At 41.8% G+C, this 15,767-nt stretch overlaps 1 protein-coding gene across 1 annotated transcript in view; it reads right to left on the bottom strand.

Annotated features, from left to right (window-relative positions):
* LOC115471006 (polycystic kidney disease protein 1-like 2) overlaps positions 1 to 15,767 on the bottom strand; it is a 99,104-nt gene that overhangs the window by 22,156 nt on the left and 61,181 nt on the right. The window contains exons 15-17 of the mRNA XM_030204674.1: positions 6,778 to 6,924; positions 2,658 to 2,857; positions 1,869 to 2,068 (exon numbers count right to left, since the gene is read on the bottom strand). Coding sequence (XP_030060534.1) covers positions 1,869 to 2,068; positions 2,658 to 2,857; positions 6,778 to 6,924 — 547 coding nt within the window. The remainder of the gene's footprint in view (positions 1 to 1,868; positions 2,069 to 2,657; positions 2,858 to 6,777; positions 6,925 to 15,767) is intronic.

Below are 15,767 nucleotides of genomic sequence, written 5' to 3'. Positions count from 1 at the left end.
TTAACTGGAGTAATGTGTGGAGTGCCACAGGGCTCTCCTCTCTCTCCAATATTATTTAATTACACTGTTAGAAAGAAATGGTTTCTCCATTACATTAATGTTAATGATATTTCAGTGTTAATCAGCTTTTAGCATTGATGTGCTTAAGGTTCAACAATGCATTGGATTTGTTAGTAAAATGGAGAAAAGTACATTTTTATGTTTTAACTGTAGGCCAGAACAAACCCCTAAGGCGATTACCATCAATCAGGTTGATATTTTTTGCTTTTTCCAACTATTAAGATCTTAGGAGTTCATATCGATTACTCCATTTCTTTGGAGGTATAAGTTAATGCTTTAGTTAAAAAATGCTTCTTTGTAATAAGAAAGCTCCGTATTATTCGGAACTTTATCAAAATAAGTCAATATGAATGGTTGGTGCATGCACTGTTATCCCTCAATTATTGTATCTTGGCTTATTTGGGCTGCACAAAAGGCTTACCGAAGAGACTTCAAATGATACAAAATACGGCAATAAAATTAATTTTGGGGCTATCTAAATTTGACATTGAGGCAAGAGTGTTTTTTAAATTTGCTTATTTTATGAGGTCAGGTTCCTAGTTATTTGTTGGCTCATTTTTGTTTTGTAATGTCTTCTAGAATTGGAAGATGTGGGGTTGCTAATTTTTGTATTTTTCCCTCAGTTAAGGGTAAGAGGAGACTAGTCCTTTTTGACAAATCTTCGGCCATACAAACAGCTAGATTATGGAAAGACATTGCGGGTATGTCCCAGTGGCGTAGCCAGAGGTGGGCCTGGTTGGGCCTGGGCCCACCCACTTAGGGTTCAAGCCCACCCAACAGTAGCATACGTTTAGTGGTAGCTGGTGGAGATCCCAAGCTCTATCAACTGAAGACTTCCCTTTGATGGTAAGCCAAGGTGGAAAGAAGCATTTTCTCGCCAGCTGAGATATTTTTTGGTGGTGGTGAAGAACACCTGGTGCCCACCTACTTCTTGCCTAGGCCCACCCAGAATCTGTTGTCTGGCTACGTTCCTGGTATGTCCCCCCTCCCCCAAACATAATATTCTTAGTTTAGAAAGAAGAGAAAAGCTTTCTTATTTAAGAAATACGTATTATAGTCAGATTTAGGTGTTTTGAAGGTAATCAATTGAAATAGAATAAAATAAAACATGGAAAAGAAAATAAGATGATACCTTTTTTATTGGACTAACTTAATACATTTTTTGATTAGCTTTCGAAGTTAGCCCTTCTTCGTCAGAAATTAATGTAATTCCCAGAGGACTGTTCTGCCTCCTCTTTTCTGTAGATGTTTGTAACCCCCTTAGAACTGAAGTGTGGTAGTGGGATATAAGTCCATATGTAATGTAATGCAGATACCACTCCTCTCAACCAACTCTTCTATGCTGCCCCAGACCCTAGTACAATTTTTCCTCTGCTAGTCACATGGCTAAATCTTTTAATTTTTTTTTTTAATTTTGCATTCTACAGGATAGCAAATACATGTCATTGGCATTCATTTCAATGCAGTGTGCGGTCAGGGTTTCCATGTGAGTTAACACCCGTGATGAAACCCTTTTTGCATTGCTATCGCACTGCAAAACTGCGTAAACCCTGCGGTAACCATGTGAAAAGCTTTCTGCATCGGATCCACAGTGTGGAAGGACCTACAACCTCTGCAATAACTCAGAAGAGAAGGGCTATAACTGTCCTAATCATGCTAAATCTGATACCACATCTCGTCACTTATTTTCCCTGTATTTTTAATTCCTAGTAAATCTTGATACTAAATGATTACATGAAAGATTTCACCAGGGTAAGAAGACAGATCCAAGATTACAGAAAACAATGTGACCAGAGAAGGACCATCACCTTCAACAAGGAGTGGGGTGTGGGATTGAGGAAGAGGGGTGAGGGGCTGCTCTCGTCAGTGAATGCAGGCCTCAAACAGGTGCTGGCAGGTCTCGTATTCGTGTTACGAAAGATGTAAATGATAAGAAGATTTACAGGAAACATCAGCAAAGCACTCTCAAGTCCTATCATAATATCCTTCCAGGTGATGCTGAATGTCCCTGTCAGAAGAACAACAGAAAAAAAAAATAAAAAAAAGTAATTGAACCATAACAAGGCAGTAAAGACCTTTATATCTTGCATCATTAACTAACAACGAATAATACAAAGATAGCTTTCCGAAATTAAACACCATTTGTAATTTACATTGGAGTTTACAATCTCACTCCTCATAATATATGCAGTACCCTCCCCAAATTACGTAATCAAAGAAACCACACTCACTAGAAAAACAAACCGGCTGATTTTCAAAGCAATTTCACGGGGCCAGAGCCTCTGCTCCCCGCATAAAATCACTTTCTGCAGCTTAAATGGGGATATTTAGCGGCATTTAACCAGAGGCTGCTGAATATCCCCACAGACTGCCCAACAAAAAACTGGGCAGATCAGGGGCACCATTCTGGGCAGCGTGGGGAGGAGCTGAGGATTATGTGGGTGCCGACAATGTTCAGTGCCAGCATCCAATAGGTAAGTGGCTTAATTTGGACTAGCTGAAGAGCTGCATGAAATACAGACTCACAATTACTAAACAGATCTCTAGTGTGGCAGATACTGAAGGCAAAAGTTGTTCTTAGCTGTAAACCTTCTCACCGATATGGATGAGGTCCGGATAGGAGCCCTGGGGGATTTCCCAGAACATGAGGTTGATCACTATGGTGCAGAGCAGGAGACACAAGCAGCAGGACACACGCTGCACCCTGGTGAAGGAGCTGAATGCTGGGTGATTAAGCACAGAAATCCAAATATTCTCATTCCGTAGTCCATTCACCGTCTTCTTCATGAAGATAGCTCTTCAAAGAAGAGAAAAAAAAAAAGAGTGAAGTGTGGGTCAGTTCTTGATCAGAGGGAACGTCTATACCGCACAGTATCAGAACCAAGGACCGTGTTCATCAATCTGCAAAAAAGCGAGACCTTGGGGTCTGCTCGGTGGCCCCACAGTGTGTGGCTGGCAGGCAATGTGGCTTTCATTGCTACCTCTGATTCACTGGGGATTCTGCCAAAGAGGGGTTCACAGCACCCAAGGAGGGGGCGGAATCAAGGGTCAATTATCAAATCCAGATGATGTAAGATTTTTCAGGGGCAAATCTGGGACACTTGGAAAGACGGTGGTGGTGCTTGGGAATTTTGGAAATGAGGAATGGGAGGAGGGGTAGATGAGGTCTACACTCGCAGACAGTCTGGGGGGACACATGACAGCAACAGATTGTAGTATATTTGCACCGGTTTCCAATATTTTTTATGTTAGTTAATTCATATTCTTTTGCAGAAAATATAAGTTTTCTAGCCTTTGGTGTCTCTGGTATAATTTTCTGTTTATGTTTCTATTCATCTGCTACTAATATTACTACTTATCATAGTAACATAGTAAATGACGGCAGATAAAGACCTGAACGGTCCATCCATTTTGTCCAATAAGATAATCTCATTTTACATGGTATGTGATACTTTTATATGTATACCCGAGTTTGATTTGTCATATCTATAGCATTATTAGACGTACGCAGTGCTATACACTGAACATGTAAGAGACAGTCCCTGCTTGACACAGCTTACAATCTAATCAGGACAAATAAGGGATAAGGATAAACTTTAACAAGATTCCGTGCAGAATCCCAAAGAGTAGCAAGATTTTGTACAGAATCCCAAAGAGTAGCAAGATTCCGGAATCCCAAAGACTACTACTTGTTTACTCTTTCCAAAAATACTAGGACTAGGGGGGCACGAGATGAAGCTACAAAGTACTAAACTAAAAAAAAAAATCAGAGAAAATATTTCTTCACTCAACATATAATTAAACTCTGGAATTTGTTGCCAGAGAATGTAATAAAAGCAGTTAGCTTTGCAGGGTTTTAAAAAGCTTTGGCTATCTTCCTAAAAGTCCACACGCCTTTATTAGATGGACTTGGGGAAAATCCACTGCTTACTTGTACAATACTTAGATTTAACGGACCAGTATTTTTTTGTGTGGGGACTTTTACAACCAATATCACATATATTTCATCCCAAACAACAATGTATTCTGCTAGTCAATTAATTTCAATTCTTTTAACCTTTACTCATCTCGTCACAGTTTGTAATAGTCACTTTGATGTACTATCTACATTCTTTTGGGGATCCTCAGATATCAATGCTGCTCTCACCATACGAACATAATATTGCAATGTTTATCCAACAGAATGGCTGAGGCGCAAATCCTCATTGATCAACCCAATTGTTTTCTAGAAAGCTTGATTTTTGCTGTTTTTAAACATTTTTTTCCCCGTTTTTTATATATTGTCTCATAATTCAAGAAGATATATCTTAACTACACAAACATGGCCAAGTTTCGATTTCTTCCTCAGGGAAGAGGTTCTCTAAAAATAAAGAAAACATTGTAATCCTCATATATTTCTATTTGATATTCCCATCAGAAGTGATAGTAAATCAATTTTCTTATTTCTATGCGTTTACTTACAGCTACAAGATCATCCTGTTCCTGCAAATGCATAGCAAAAATGGCCGCTGTTACCAGGCACATCTGAACTGATTAAATAGCCCACAGCCGATTACAGAATGCAAGATCTGATTGGAGCCCTAGACTTGGCATCCTCCAATCAGATCAAAGACCACCAGTTTAACTCAGAATTAAGACCTGCAGGTTGTAAAGTTTGCAGTTGGAAAATCCAATGTTGTTCCTTAAGATTTCGAAGTTTACTCACATTACCACCCTCCCACCCCATCTGCACATGGTCCAAGATTCTCCATTTCAGATCAGTAAGTGAATGTTGACAATCCATCCAATGTGATACTAATGGTGCTGTCAGTACCTGCTTCTTAATCCTAGATTTGTGTTCATTTAAGCGAGCACGTGTGGATCTACTAGATCTACCAATGTAGACCGTCTGACATGGGCATATAATCGCATATACTATATTGTTAGTCAAGCATGTAGTATGAGCACGAGCATGGACAAGAGTTCCAGTCATTTTCTTAAAGTCTGGGACGGCTTTTTCATTACTTTGACTATGAGAGTTCATACAGATTTTTTGAATGACCTTAAATTTGAAGGTGACAAAACTATACAAAGTTGTCAAAACACATGCAGATTGTGAAAACTTGCAGGAAGACCTTAGGAAACTGGAAGACTGGGCATCCAAATGGCAGATGAAATTTAATGTAGACAAACGCAAAGTGATGCACATTGGGAAGAATAATCCGATTCATAGTTATCTGATGATAGGATCCACCTTAGGAGTCAGCACCCAAGAAAAGATCTAGGTGTCGTTGTGGATAATACACTGAAATCTTCTGCCCAGAGTGTGACGGCGGCCAAAAAAGCAAACAGGACACTAGGAATTATTGGTAAAAGGATGGTGCTGGGCAGACTTCTATGGTCTATGCCCTGATTGTGACTGAATAGATATGGATGGGCTTGAGTGTACATTTTAAGGGGCTTCGACATTAGCTTCAGAACTTTTAGTACAAGAACAGTGCTGGGCAGACTTCTACGGTCTGTGCCCTGAGAATGGCAAGGACAAATCAAACTCAGGTATAGATATAAAGTATCACATACTAAGTAAAATGAGTTTATCTTGTTGGGCAGACTGGATCAATCATAAGGTCTTTATCTGCCAGCATTTACTATGTTACGATAATGTCTCTGTATAGCTCCATGGTGCGACCTCACCTTGAGAATTGCATTCAATTCTGGTCGCCATATCTCAAAAAAGATATAGCGGAATTACAAAAGGTTCAAAGAAGAGCAACCAGAATGATAAAGAGGATGGAACTCCTGCCATATGAAGAAAGGCTAAAGAGGTTAGGGCTCTTCAGCTTCGAAAACAGATGGCTGAGGGGATATATGATTGAGGTCTATAAAATCCTGAGTGGTGTAGAATGGGTAAAAGTGAATCGATTTTTCACTCTTTCAAAAAGTACAAAGACCAGGGGACACTCAATTAAATTATATGGAAATACTTTTAAAACAAAGAAGAGGAAATATTTTTTCACTCAAAGAATAGTTAAGCTCTGGAACTCGCTGCCGGAGGATGTGGTAACAGGTTTTAGTGTATCTAGGCTTAAAAAAGGTTTGGACAAGTTCCTGGAGGAAAGGTCCGTAGTCTGTTGTTGAGATAGACATGGGAGAAGCCACTGCTTGCCCTGAGACTGGTAGCATGGAATGAGGTACTGGGCTAGATGGACCATTGGTCTAACTCAGTATGGCTATTCTTATTGTCTTATGACACCATGGTGAGGAGACTGTGGGATAGTAGGGAAGGGAAGGGGAGATACTGGATCCGGGGTCAAATCTGGGGGTAGGGTTGGAGTTGAGTTGGTGGTGGAGCTTGGGCACCCCCAGACAAAAAGGTATTCTGATGCCCCTGACAAAGCTAATGTTCTTATGACATCCCTGACAATCAATTCATCTTTTCTAATAGTAATATGCCTCCTTATGTGGTCTAGCATCCCTCCAGCTCTGGCCACTGCCTTCTTGCACTGTTCCCTAGTTGAAGTGATCAGATAGAATCACCCCAAAGTCTCTTTCCGGTTTGTGGACGCTGACAAGTTACTTATAGTGAAGCACAGCTGCTAAGCCAATGTTTGTGACCTATTCACGTCCCTAACAGAGGGCACTAGATGGGGGATATTGTCCCCTCAAATAGCTAGTAGCGAAGGCAGACTGTCCCCTAGATTAAGGTCCCCATGGAAGAAGGGCAAATGCTGTGCTTACCTGAAGCTTGTCAGCTCCTGTTTCTTGGTCGCAAGGAAGGTCTTCGTGACTTCATCTCCCTTTGGCTGCAGAGGTAGCCATGCATTACACATAAAATGCCATCGCTGTCCCTGCTCCAGGTCCTGTACTACGACTTGCAGAACATACCTTAGTGAAAGAATATCAGAAACAATCAGAGTAACATAGAAAGAGACGATGTGACCAGTTTATCCTTGAATTAAAGACATAGTGGAAGACAGTTTTCCATGAACTGTGAGCAACAGAAGCTTTTGTACATGGTGTAGAGTGACTAGTGGTGCATTTCAAGGCTATGGGATAGATTTGCTCCTGAAACCTTCTTGAAAAAAATTGCAATCAGGAGTTTTACTCAAACTGATAATAGCAGTGAGCATTTCCTCCAAAGAAATGGGGCGCATTAATTATTCCTTTTGCTGGTCATTGAGAACTAGATTTTAAAGCCCACAGGGAGGTTATAAGCTCAGTTTCAGGGGAAACTCCCTGGGGAATTTGCCTCTGAATGTGTCTTCCCAATGGGCAACAGGGGGTACCTGAGTAGCCAGCTGGCTCTTAGGAAGTCTTCATGGAGCATTAAAAATAAACATTTCATGTGCTTTTTGACAAAACAACCCTAGTACCATCCCTTTCCATTTGGCAGGGGTTTTCTGCATAGGTTGACCTCTGCCTGCTGGGCAGTGGTGTAGCTACAGGTGGGCCTGGGTGGGCATAGGCCCACCCAATCTTGGCTCAGGCCTACTCAGTTGCCGCACCACACTGCTCTCTTCCCCTCTCTCCTCCGCGGCATCCCGGCATCTGCACTTTTGAGAATTCTTTTGTGGTACAAAAGGCTAATCTACAGGGGATTAAATTCTCCTTGCTAAGACTCACCTCTCATTACTTAACAGAGTCATTTTAAAAGAACGTCTACCAGGAAAACTGTGCTTTAGGTATGTAAATAGCTTTTCATAGCAACATTCAGGTCAACATTCAAAGCGATCCAACTAGCCAGAAGTGGCTCCTGCCTGGTTAAATCAGGGCTAATCAGTCATTTTTTTTCTTCTTACATTTGTACCCCGCGCTTTCCCACTCATAGCAGGCTCAATGCAGCTTATATATTACATACAGGTACTTATTTGTACCTGGGGCAATGAAGGGTTAAGTGACTTGCCCAGAGTCACAAGGAGCTGCCTGTGCCTGCAGTGGGAATTGAACCCAGTTCTCCAGGACCAAAGTCCACCACTCTAACCACTAGGCCACTCCTCCACTCCTTGCACTGTTCCCTAGTTGAAGTGATCAGGGGCACTTCACCAGTTAGTACTGTGAAAATAACCCGTTCGCACCAAACTGAAAACCAGCCATTTTGGGGGTGTTCTTGGGATGGAGTCAACACTTGGCTGGTTAAGTATCGATATTTAGCAGTTAACGAGCCACGGTCACTGCATAAATAGGACCACATAAAAGTCAGTCCTATCTTTATGCGGTGCCCCATAGCCAGTTAAGAGCTGAGGAGTGGCCTAGTGGTTAGAGTGGTGGACTTTGGTCCTGGGGAACTGGGTTCAATTCCCACTGCAGGCACAGGCAGCTCCTTGTGACTCTGGGCAAGTCACTTAACCCTCCATTGCCCCATGTAAGCCACATTGAGCCTGCCATGAGGGGGAAAGCGCAGGGTACAAATGTAAGAAAAAAATATATATACATCACTTTCCACAAACCTGGAAATTCAATGCCACGGCACTCTGCGCAGCTTCCGCTTCTTCACGATTAAACACTGGGATATTTAATCTCCGTCTCCCTCACCAGTTGTGGGGCACAGACTGCAGAAGCCTTCCCAGAACCTATCCTACTTCCCAAATACTGGAGCTGCTGTCATAGCTCAGTGTTTGCTTCCGTTTTGCTTTACTTCCACTCCAATCCCTTTTCTCTGTACTTATAAACCAGCCCAGTGTATTTCTGTGTAAACTTAGACACACATATCCTGAATGTGCATCTGAGCAAGCTTTCTTGGATGCAGGGTTGAGGATCATTGCACAAAGACTTTTCTGCACATTTGTCCTAGTATTATGCGTGTAAAATGTCATTCACGAAATCGGCCTGTGCATACAAGTTTATGCAATGACAAGAATGCAGCTACTTGTATGAGTGTTTGGGGGTGGAGTCTGGGTGGTTAATGGGCGAAGTCATGGTACACACGTGTTCTATATAAACACAGTGGCTAATCCAGCTCTGGAGTAGCTGGCAGAGTCCCACAAAATAGCAGACTCCATGCTATCGATCCTAGGTCAAGCAGTTAATGTTGTAATTAAATTTGCTGATGGCACAAAGTTATTCAAAGTTGTTCAATCGCAAGAGGATTGTGAAAAATTAGACGAGGACCTTACGAGACTGGGAGACAGGGCGTCTAAATGGCAGATGACGTTTAATGTGAGCAAGCGCAAAGTGATGCGTGTGGGAAAGAGGAACCCGAACTATAGTTATGTCATGCAAGGTTCCACGATAGGAGTCATGGACCAAGAAAGGGATTTAGGTGTTGTCGTTGATGATACGTTGAAACCTTCTGCTCAGTGTGCTGCTGCAGCTAAGAAAGCAAATAGAATGTTAGATATTATTAGGAAAGGAATGGAAAACAAAAATGAGGATGTTATAATGCCTTTGTATCACTCCATGGTGCGACCGCACCCCAAATATTGTGTTCAATTCTGGTCACTGCATCTCAAAAAAGATATAGTGGAATTAGAAAAGGTACAGAGAAGGGTGACGAAAATGATATGGGGGATGAGACGACTTCCCAGAAAGGCTGAAGTGGCTAGGGCTCTTCAGCTTGGAGAAAAGACAGCTGAGGGGAGATATGATAGAGGTCTATAAAATAATGAATGCAGTGGAATGGGTAGATGTGAATCACTTGTTTACTCTTTCCAGAAATACTAGGACCAGGGGGCATGCAATGAAGCCACAAAGTAGTAAATTTAAAATAAATCGGAGAAAATATTTCTTCACTCAACGTGTAATTAAACTCTGGAATTTGTTGCAAGAGAATGTAGTAAAAGCAGTTAGCTTAGCGGGGTTTTAAAAAGGTTTGGATAGCTTCTTAAAAGAAAAGTCCATAGACCATTATTAAAATAGACTTGGGAAAATCCACTGCTTATTTCTGGGATAAGCAGCATAAAATGTATTGTACTTTTTGGGATCTTGCCAGGTATTTGTGACCTGGATTGGCCACTGTTGGAAACAGGATGCTGGGCTTGATGGACCTTTGGTCTGTCCCAGTAAGGCAATACTTATGTGCTTATGTATGGAAGTGCAGACTGAAGCACTTGAGGTGCTGGAATCCAGATAAGCTGTATGTGATAGGGGGAGAGAGGCTGATACCATAGACCAGGAGATGAACCTTAGGGTGACGGTGTTTCTCAAGCTGAGGAAACAATGTGAAAAGGCAGCTTATGTTTAGACATTACTGCATTTTATTGAAATATTGTTTATTATAACGTATCTTACATATACATAGTAACATAGTAGATGACGGCAGAAAAAGACCTGCACGGTCCATCCAGTCTGCCCAACAAGATAAACTCATATGTGCTACTTTCTATGTATACCCTACCTTGATTTGTACCTGCCTTTTTCAGGGCACAGACCATATAAGTCTGCCCAGCACTATCCCTGCCTCTCAACCACCAACCCCTCTTCCTCCCCCCCCCCCCCACCTGCTGTACTGTCTAGATTATAATTCCTTTTCTGTTCCTCTTCTTGTCTTTTACTGATATTGTGTCCACCACTCAGACACTTCTTCTAATAGGCAGTATTACAAGTATTTAAACTTGAAACTTTATAATGAAGCGTTTGATTATTTTACCATTCTGATGTAAACCTGTTTGGGTCGAACACTTGGTACCTAAAACATTAGTAAAGGGGATGAATTCAATCATGAGGAAAAATACATGTGGGATTAAACATCCTGCATGAAGTCAATACATCAGGCCTTTATTTTAATCACACTGTAAAAGGGGGAGGGGGGATCTGGTTAAAGGTATGATCAATGCATTGTTCCAGCTCTCCCGAGCAACAAAAGGATATCATTTACCTCCTCCATTATCCTTTCCATATTATTACAAAAGACATTGTCTCCCAAGTTTAGAGGATTCACATTCACTAATGCAACCTGAATTGAGTAAACAGAGGACAGCAGAATAAGCCACCTGCCCTTCCGCAGTCACTTAGAAAATGACAGCAGATAAAGAGCATCTGACCCACCCAGATCATCCACTATATGTCCCTCTCACCTACAGATTCTATATCATCTATTTTCCCTTTCACTCCCTTACAGATCCTATGTACTAGTCCCAAGCCTTCCTGAATTCGTCTCCACCCTTTCCATGTTCTTAAGTATTTCCTCAGGTTACTTCTGAGTCTGTCCCTTTTCACCTTCATCCTATACCCCCTCACTCCAGAGCTTCCTTTCAGTTGAAAGACTTGCCTCCTGTGCATTTATGTCATGTAGGTATTTAAATGTCTCTATCATATCTCCCCTCTCTCGCCTTTCTACCAAAGAATACATCTTGAGATCTTTAAGTCTGTCCCCATACGCTCTATGACGAAGACCATTGACCATTTTAGTAGCTGCCCTCTGGACTGACTCCAGATATATTTATTGCATTTGTATCCCACATTTTCCCACCTTTTTGCGGGTTCAGTGTGGCTTACAATATGAGTTAAATGATGGAAATACAATTTGTTACAGATTGGTTATTGATTACATTGTGCAGAGTTATGCAAGACAATCGAGGTGTCCTTAAGGAATGTAACAATGGAACACAAACATTGAAACGTTGGAAGGAGACAATGGGAGCTTAGAGGGCGATAATAAGGCATGAAGACATATGGTATATATCTTTCTGTGAGTAAAGGTATGGGTGATGTGATATTACGGGAATGAGAGTTCAGAAGTGGATGTATGATGCATTAATCAACAGTAAGTATGGACTTTATGTGTTTTGGTTCTTTCCGTAAATTTTTTCAAAAAGATGGGTCTTCAATAATCTGCGGAAGGAAGCTTGTTCGTGGATCGTTCTTAAGTTGCGCGGCAGTGTATTCCAAAACTGCGTGCTCATGTGAGAAAAGATTGACACGTGTAGCGCCTTGTATTTCAAGCCCTTGCAATTGGGGAAGTGGAGGTTAAGGAAGGTTCGGGATGATCTTTTGGCGTTTCTGGGTGGTAAGTCTAGTAACTCAGACATGTAGGCTGGGGCTTCGCTGTGAATGAAGGTGCAGTCTCCAGAATATTCTAAATGAGGTCTCACCAGAGTCTTATACAGGGGCATCATCACCTCCTGGCCATTCCTCTCCCTTTGCATCCAAACATATTTCTAGCTTTCCCCATCAACTTTTCTACCTGTTTTGCCACCTTAAGATCATCACAAATGATCACACCCAAGTCCAACTTGTGTTTTGCATACAGAAGTACTTCACCCTTCTAAACTGTACCATTCTCTCAGGTTTTTGCAGCCGAAATGCATGACCCTGCATTTTTTAGCATTAAATCTAAGCTGCCATATTCTAGACCATTCTTCTAGCTTCGCTAAGTCTTTCCTCATGTTATCCACACCATCAGGCGTCTCTACCGTATTGCAGATTTTAGTATCATCCGAGTAGAGAGGTGTGGTAGCCGTGTTAGTCCACTTTTATTTATTTATTTATTTATTTATTTATTTGTAGCATTTGTATCCCACATTTTCCCACCTATTTGCAGGCTCAATGTGGCTTACATTTGCCGTAATGATTGCCATTTCCGGACTACAAATATGCACATGGTTTTACAATCAAGTGCATACATACATGGTAGAAGAATACACTGTGATCTTGTGTAGGTGTCAGCATTATGTAGTTGCTCAGGTAATCAATAGAAATCAAACAAAATAAAACATGGAAAAGAAAATAAGATGATACCTTTTTTATTGGACATAACTTAATACGTTTCTTGATTAGCTTTCGAAGGTTGCCCTTCTTCGTCAGATCAGAAATAAGCAAACGTGGTAGATGGCAGTATATATAAGTGAAACATCCAAGCATTTCATTGACTTCATAATAAGAATCCTGAAAGGTAACTTTAAAACAATACAGGAACATAAGACCTTTGAAGTGAGAATGATTGAATATTTTGACACCCAACAGACAGGACTTAACAAGGATCTGGGTTTTCTAGCCCATTATAAACCATAAAGTTGTAGTGCTGTGTTTATCACCCTCCTCTCTCATCTATCCACCCCCATCCTGTTAGACTATCTCTGAAATGCTTTGATGTTCCCATGCATACCTCCTACCCATCCCCACCCTGTTAGACTGTCAATGAAATGCTTTGATGTTTCACTTATATACACTGTCATCTACCACATTTGCTTATTTCCGATCTGACGAAGAAGGGCAACCTTCAAAAGCTGATCAAGAAATGTATTAAGTTATGTCCAATAAAAAAGGTATCATCTTATTTTCTTTTCCATGTTTTATTTTGTTTGATTTCTATTGATTAGTATCATCTGCAAAGAGGTAAACCTTACCAAACAGCCCTTCAGCAATATCGCTTATAAAACGTTAAAAAGAATTTGGGGAAATATTCAGTTAGAGGTGAGGCAATCGGAGGAAATATTCAGTGGCACTATCAGGATAGAGGTGAGGAAATATTCAGTGGCACTATCAGGATAGAGGTGAGGCAATCAGAGGAAATAGTCAGTGGCACTATCAGGATAGAGGTGAGGCAGTCAGAGGAAATATTCAGTGGCACTATCAGGATAGAGGTGAGGAAATATTCAGTGGCACTAGCAGGATAGAGGTGAGGCAATCAGAGGAAATATTCAGTGGCACTTACAGGATAGAGGTGAGGCAATCGGAGGAAATATTCAGTGGCACTATCAGTATAGAGGTGAGGAAATATTCAGTGGCACTATCAGGATAGAGGTGAGGCAATCGGAGGAAATAGTCAGTGGCACTATCAGGATAGAGGTGAGGCAGTCGGAGGAAATATTCAGTGGCACTATCAGGATAGAGGTGAGGAAATATTCAGTGGCACTATCAGGATAGAGGTGAGGCAATCAGAGGAAATATTCAGTGGCACTATCAGGATAGAGGTGAGGAAATATTCAGTGGCACTATCAGGATAGAGGTGAGGCAATCGGAGGAAATAGTCAGTGGCACTATCAGGATAGAGGTGAGGCAGTCGGAGGAAATATTCAGTGGCACTATCAGGATAGAGGTGAGGAAATATTCAGTGGCACTATCAGGATAGAGGTGAGGCAATCGGAGGAAATAGTCAGTGGCACTATCAGGATAGAGGTGAGGCAGTCGGAGGAAATATTCAGTGGCACTATCAGGATAGAGGTGAGGAAATATTCAGTGGCACTATCAGGATAGAAGTGAGGCAATCAGAGGAAATATTCAGTGGCACTTACAGGATAGAGGTGAGGCAATCAGAGGAAATATTCAGTGGCACTATCAGGATAGAGGTGAGGAAATATTCAGTGGCACTATCAGGATAGAGGTGAGGCAGTCAGAGGAAATATTCAGTGGCACTATCAGGATAGAGGTGAGGCAGTCGGAGGAAATATTCAGTGGCACTATCAGGATAGAGGTGAGGAAATATTCAGTGGCACTATCAGGATAGAGGTGAGGCAATCGGAGGAAATAGTCAGTGGCACTATCAGGATAGAGGTGAGGCAGTCAGAGGAAATATTCAGTGGCACTATCAGGATAGAGGTGAGGAAATATTCAGTGGCACTATCAGGATAGAAGTGAGGCAATCAGAGGAAATATTCAGTGGCACTTACAGGATAGAGGTGAGGCAATCAGAGGAAATATTCAGTGGCACTATCAGGATAGAGGTGAGGAAATATTCAGTGGCACTATCAGGATAGAGGTGAGGCAATCAGAGGAAATATTCAGTGGCACTATCAGGATAGAGGTGAGGAAATATTCAGTGGCACTATCAGGATAGAGGTGAGGCAATCGGAGGAAATAGTCAGTGGCACTATCAGGATAGAGGTGAGGCAGTCGGAGGAAATATTCAGTGGCACTATCAGGATAGAGGTGAGGAAATATTCAGTGGCACTATCAGGATAGAGGTGAGGCAATCGGAGGAAATAGTCAGTGGCACTATCAGGATAGAGGTGAGGCAGTCGGAGGAAATATTCAGTGGCACTATCAGGATAGAGGTGAGGAAATATTCAGTGGCACTATCAGGATAGAGGTGAGGAAATATTCAGTGGCACTATCAGGATAGAGGTGAGGCAATCAGAGGAAATATTCAGTGGCACTTACAGGATAGAGGTGAGGCAATCGGAGGAAATATTCAGTGGCACTATCAGTATAGAGGTGAGGAAATATTCAGTGGCACTATCAGGATAGAGGTGAGGCAATCGGAGGAAATAGTCAGTGGCACTATCAGGATAGAGGTGAGGCAGTCGGAGGAAATATTCAGTGGCACTATCAGGATAGAGGTGAGGAAATATTCAGTGGCACTATCAGGATAGAAGTGAGGCAATCAGAGGAAATATTCAGTGGCACTTACAGGATAGAGGTGAGGCAATCAGAGGAAATATTCAGTGGCACTAGCAGGATAGAGGTGAGGAAATATTCAGTGGCACTAGCAGGATAGAGGTGAGGCAATCAGAGGAAATATTCAGTGGCACTAGCAGGATAGAGGTGAGGCAATCAGAGGAAATATTCAGTGGCACTATCAGGATAGAGGTGAGGCAATCAGAGGAAATATTCAGTGGCACTATCAGGATAGAGGTGAGGCAATTGGAGGAAATATTCAGTGGCACTAGCAAGATAGAGCTGCTCAATATTCCTCTCACAGGCACTTATTCAGGTAGCAACTCCTGGAAACTAGATAAGTGTCTTTGAATTACTGCCAAATGTTTTTCAGACCCTTCCAAATCATACCCACAACACCCTCCCCTCCAAAACTGTGATGCCAGTGGTATACACACATAAATGTGTAGGGCCAC

This window comes from Microcaecilia unicolor, chromosome 5 (genome assembly GCF_901765095.1).
Source record: "Microcaecilia unicolor chromosome 5, aMicUni1.1, whole genome shotgun sequence".
In the NCBI taxonomy this organism is placed as follows: Eukaryota; Metazoa; Chordata; class Amphibia; order Gymnophiona; family Siphonopidae; genus Microcaecilia; species Microcaecilia unicolor.
The sequence above is the reverse complement of the archived record's forward strand: the minus strand, read 5'-3'. Positions and strand labels throughout refer to the sequence as shown.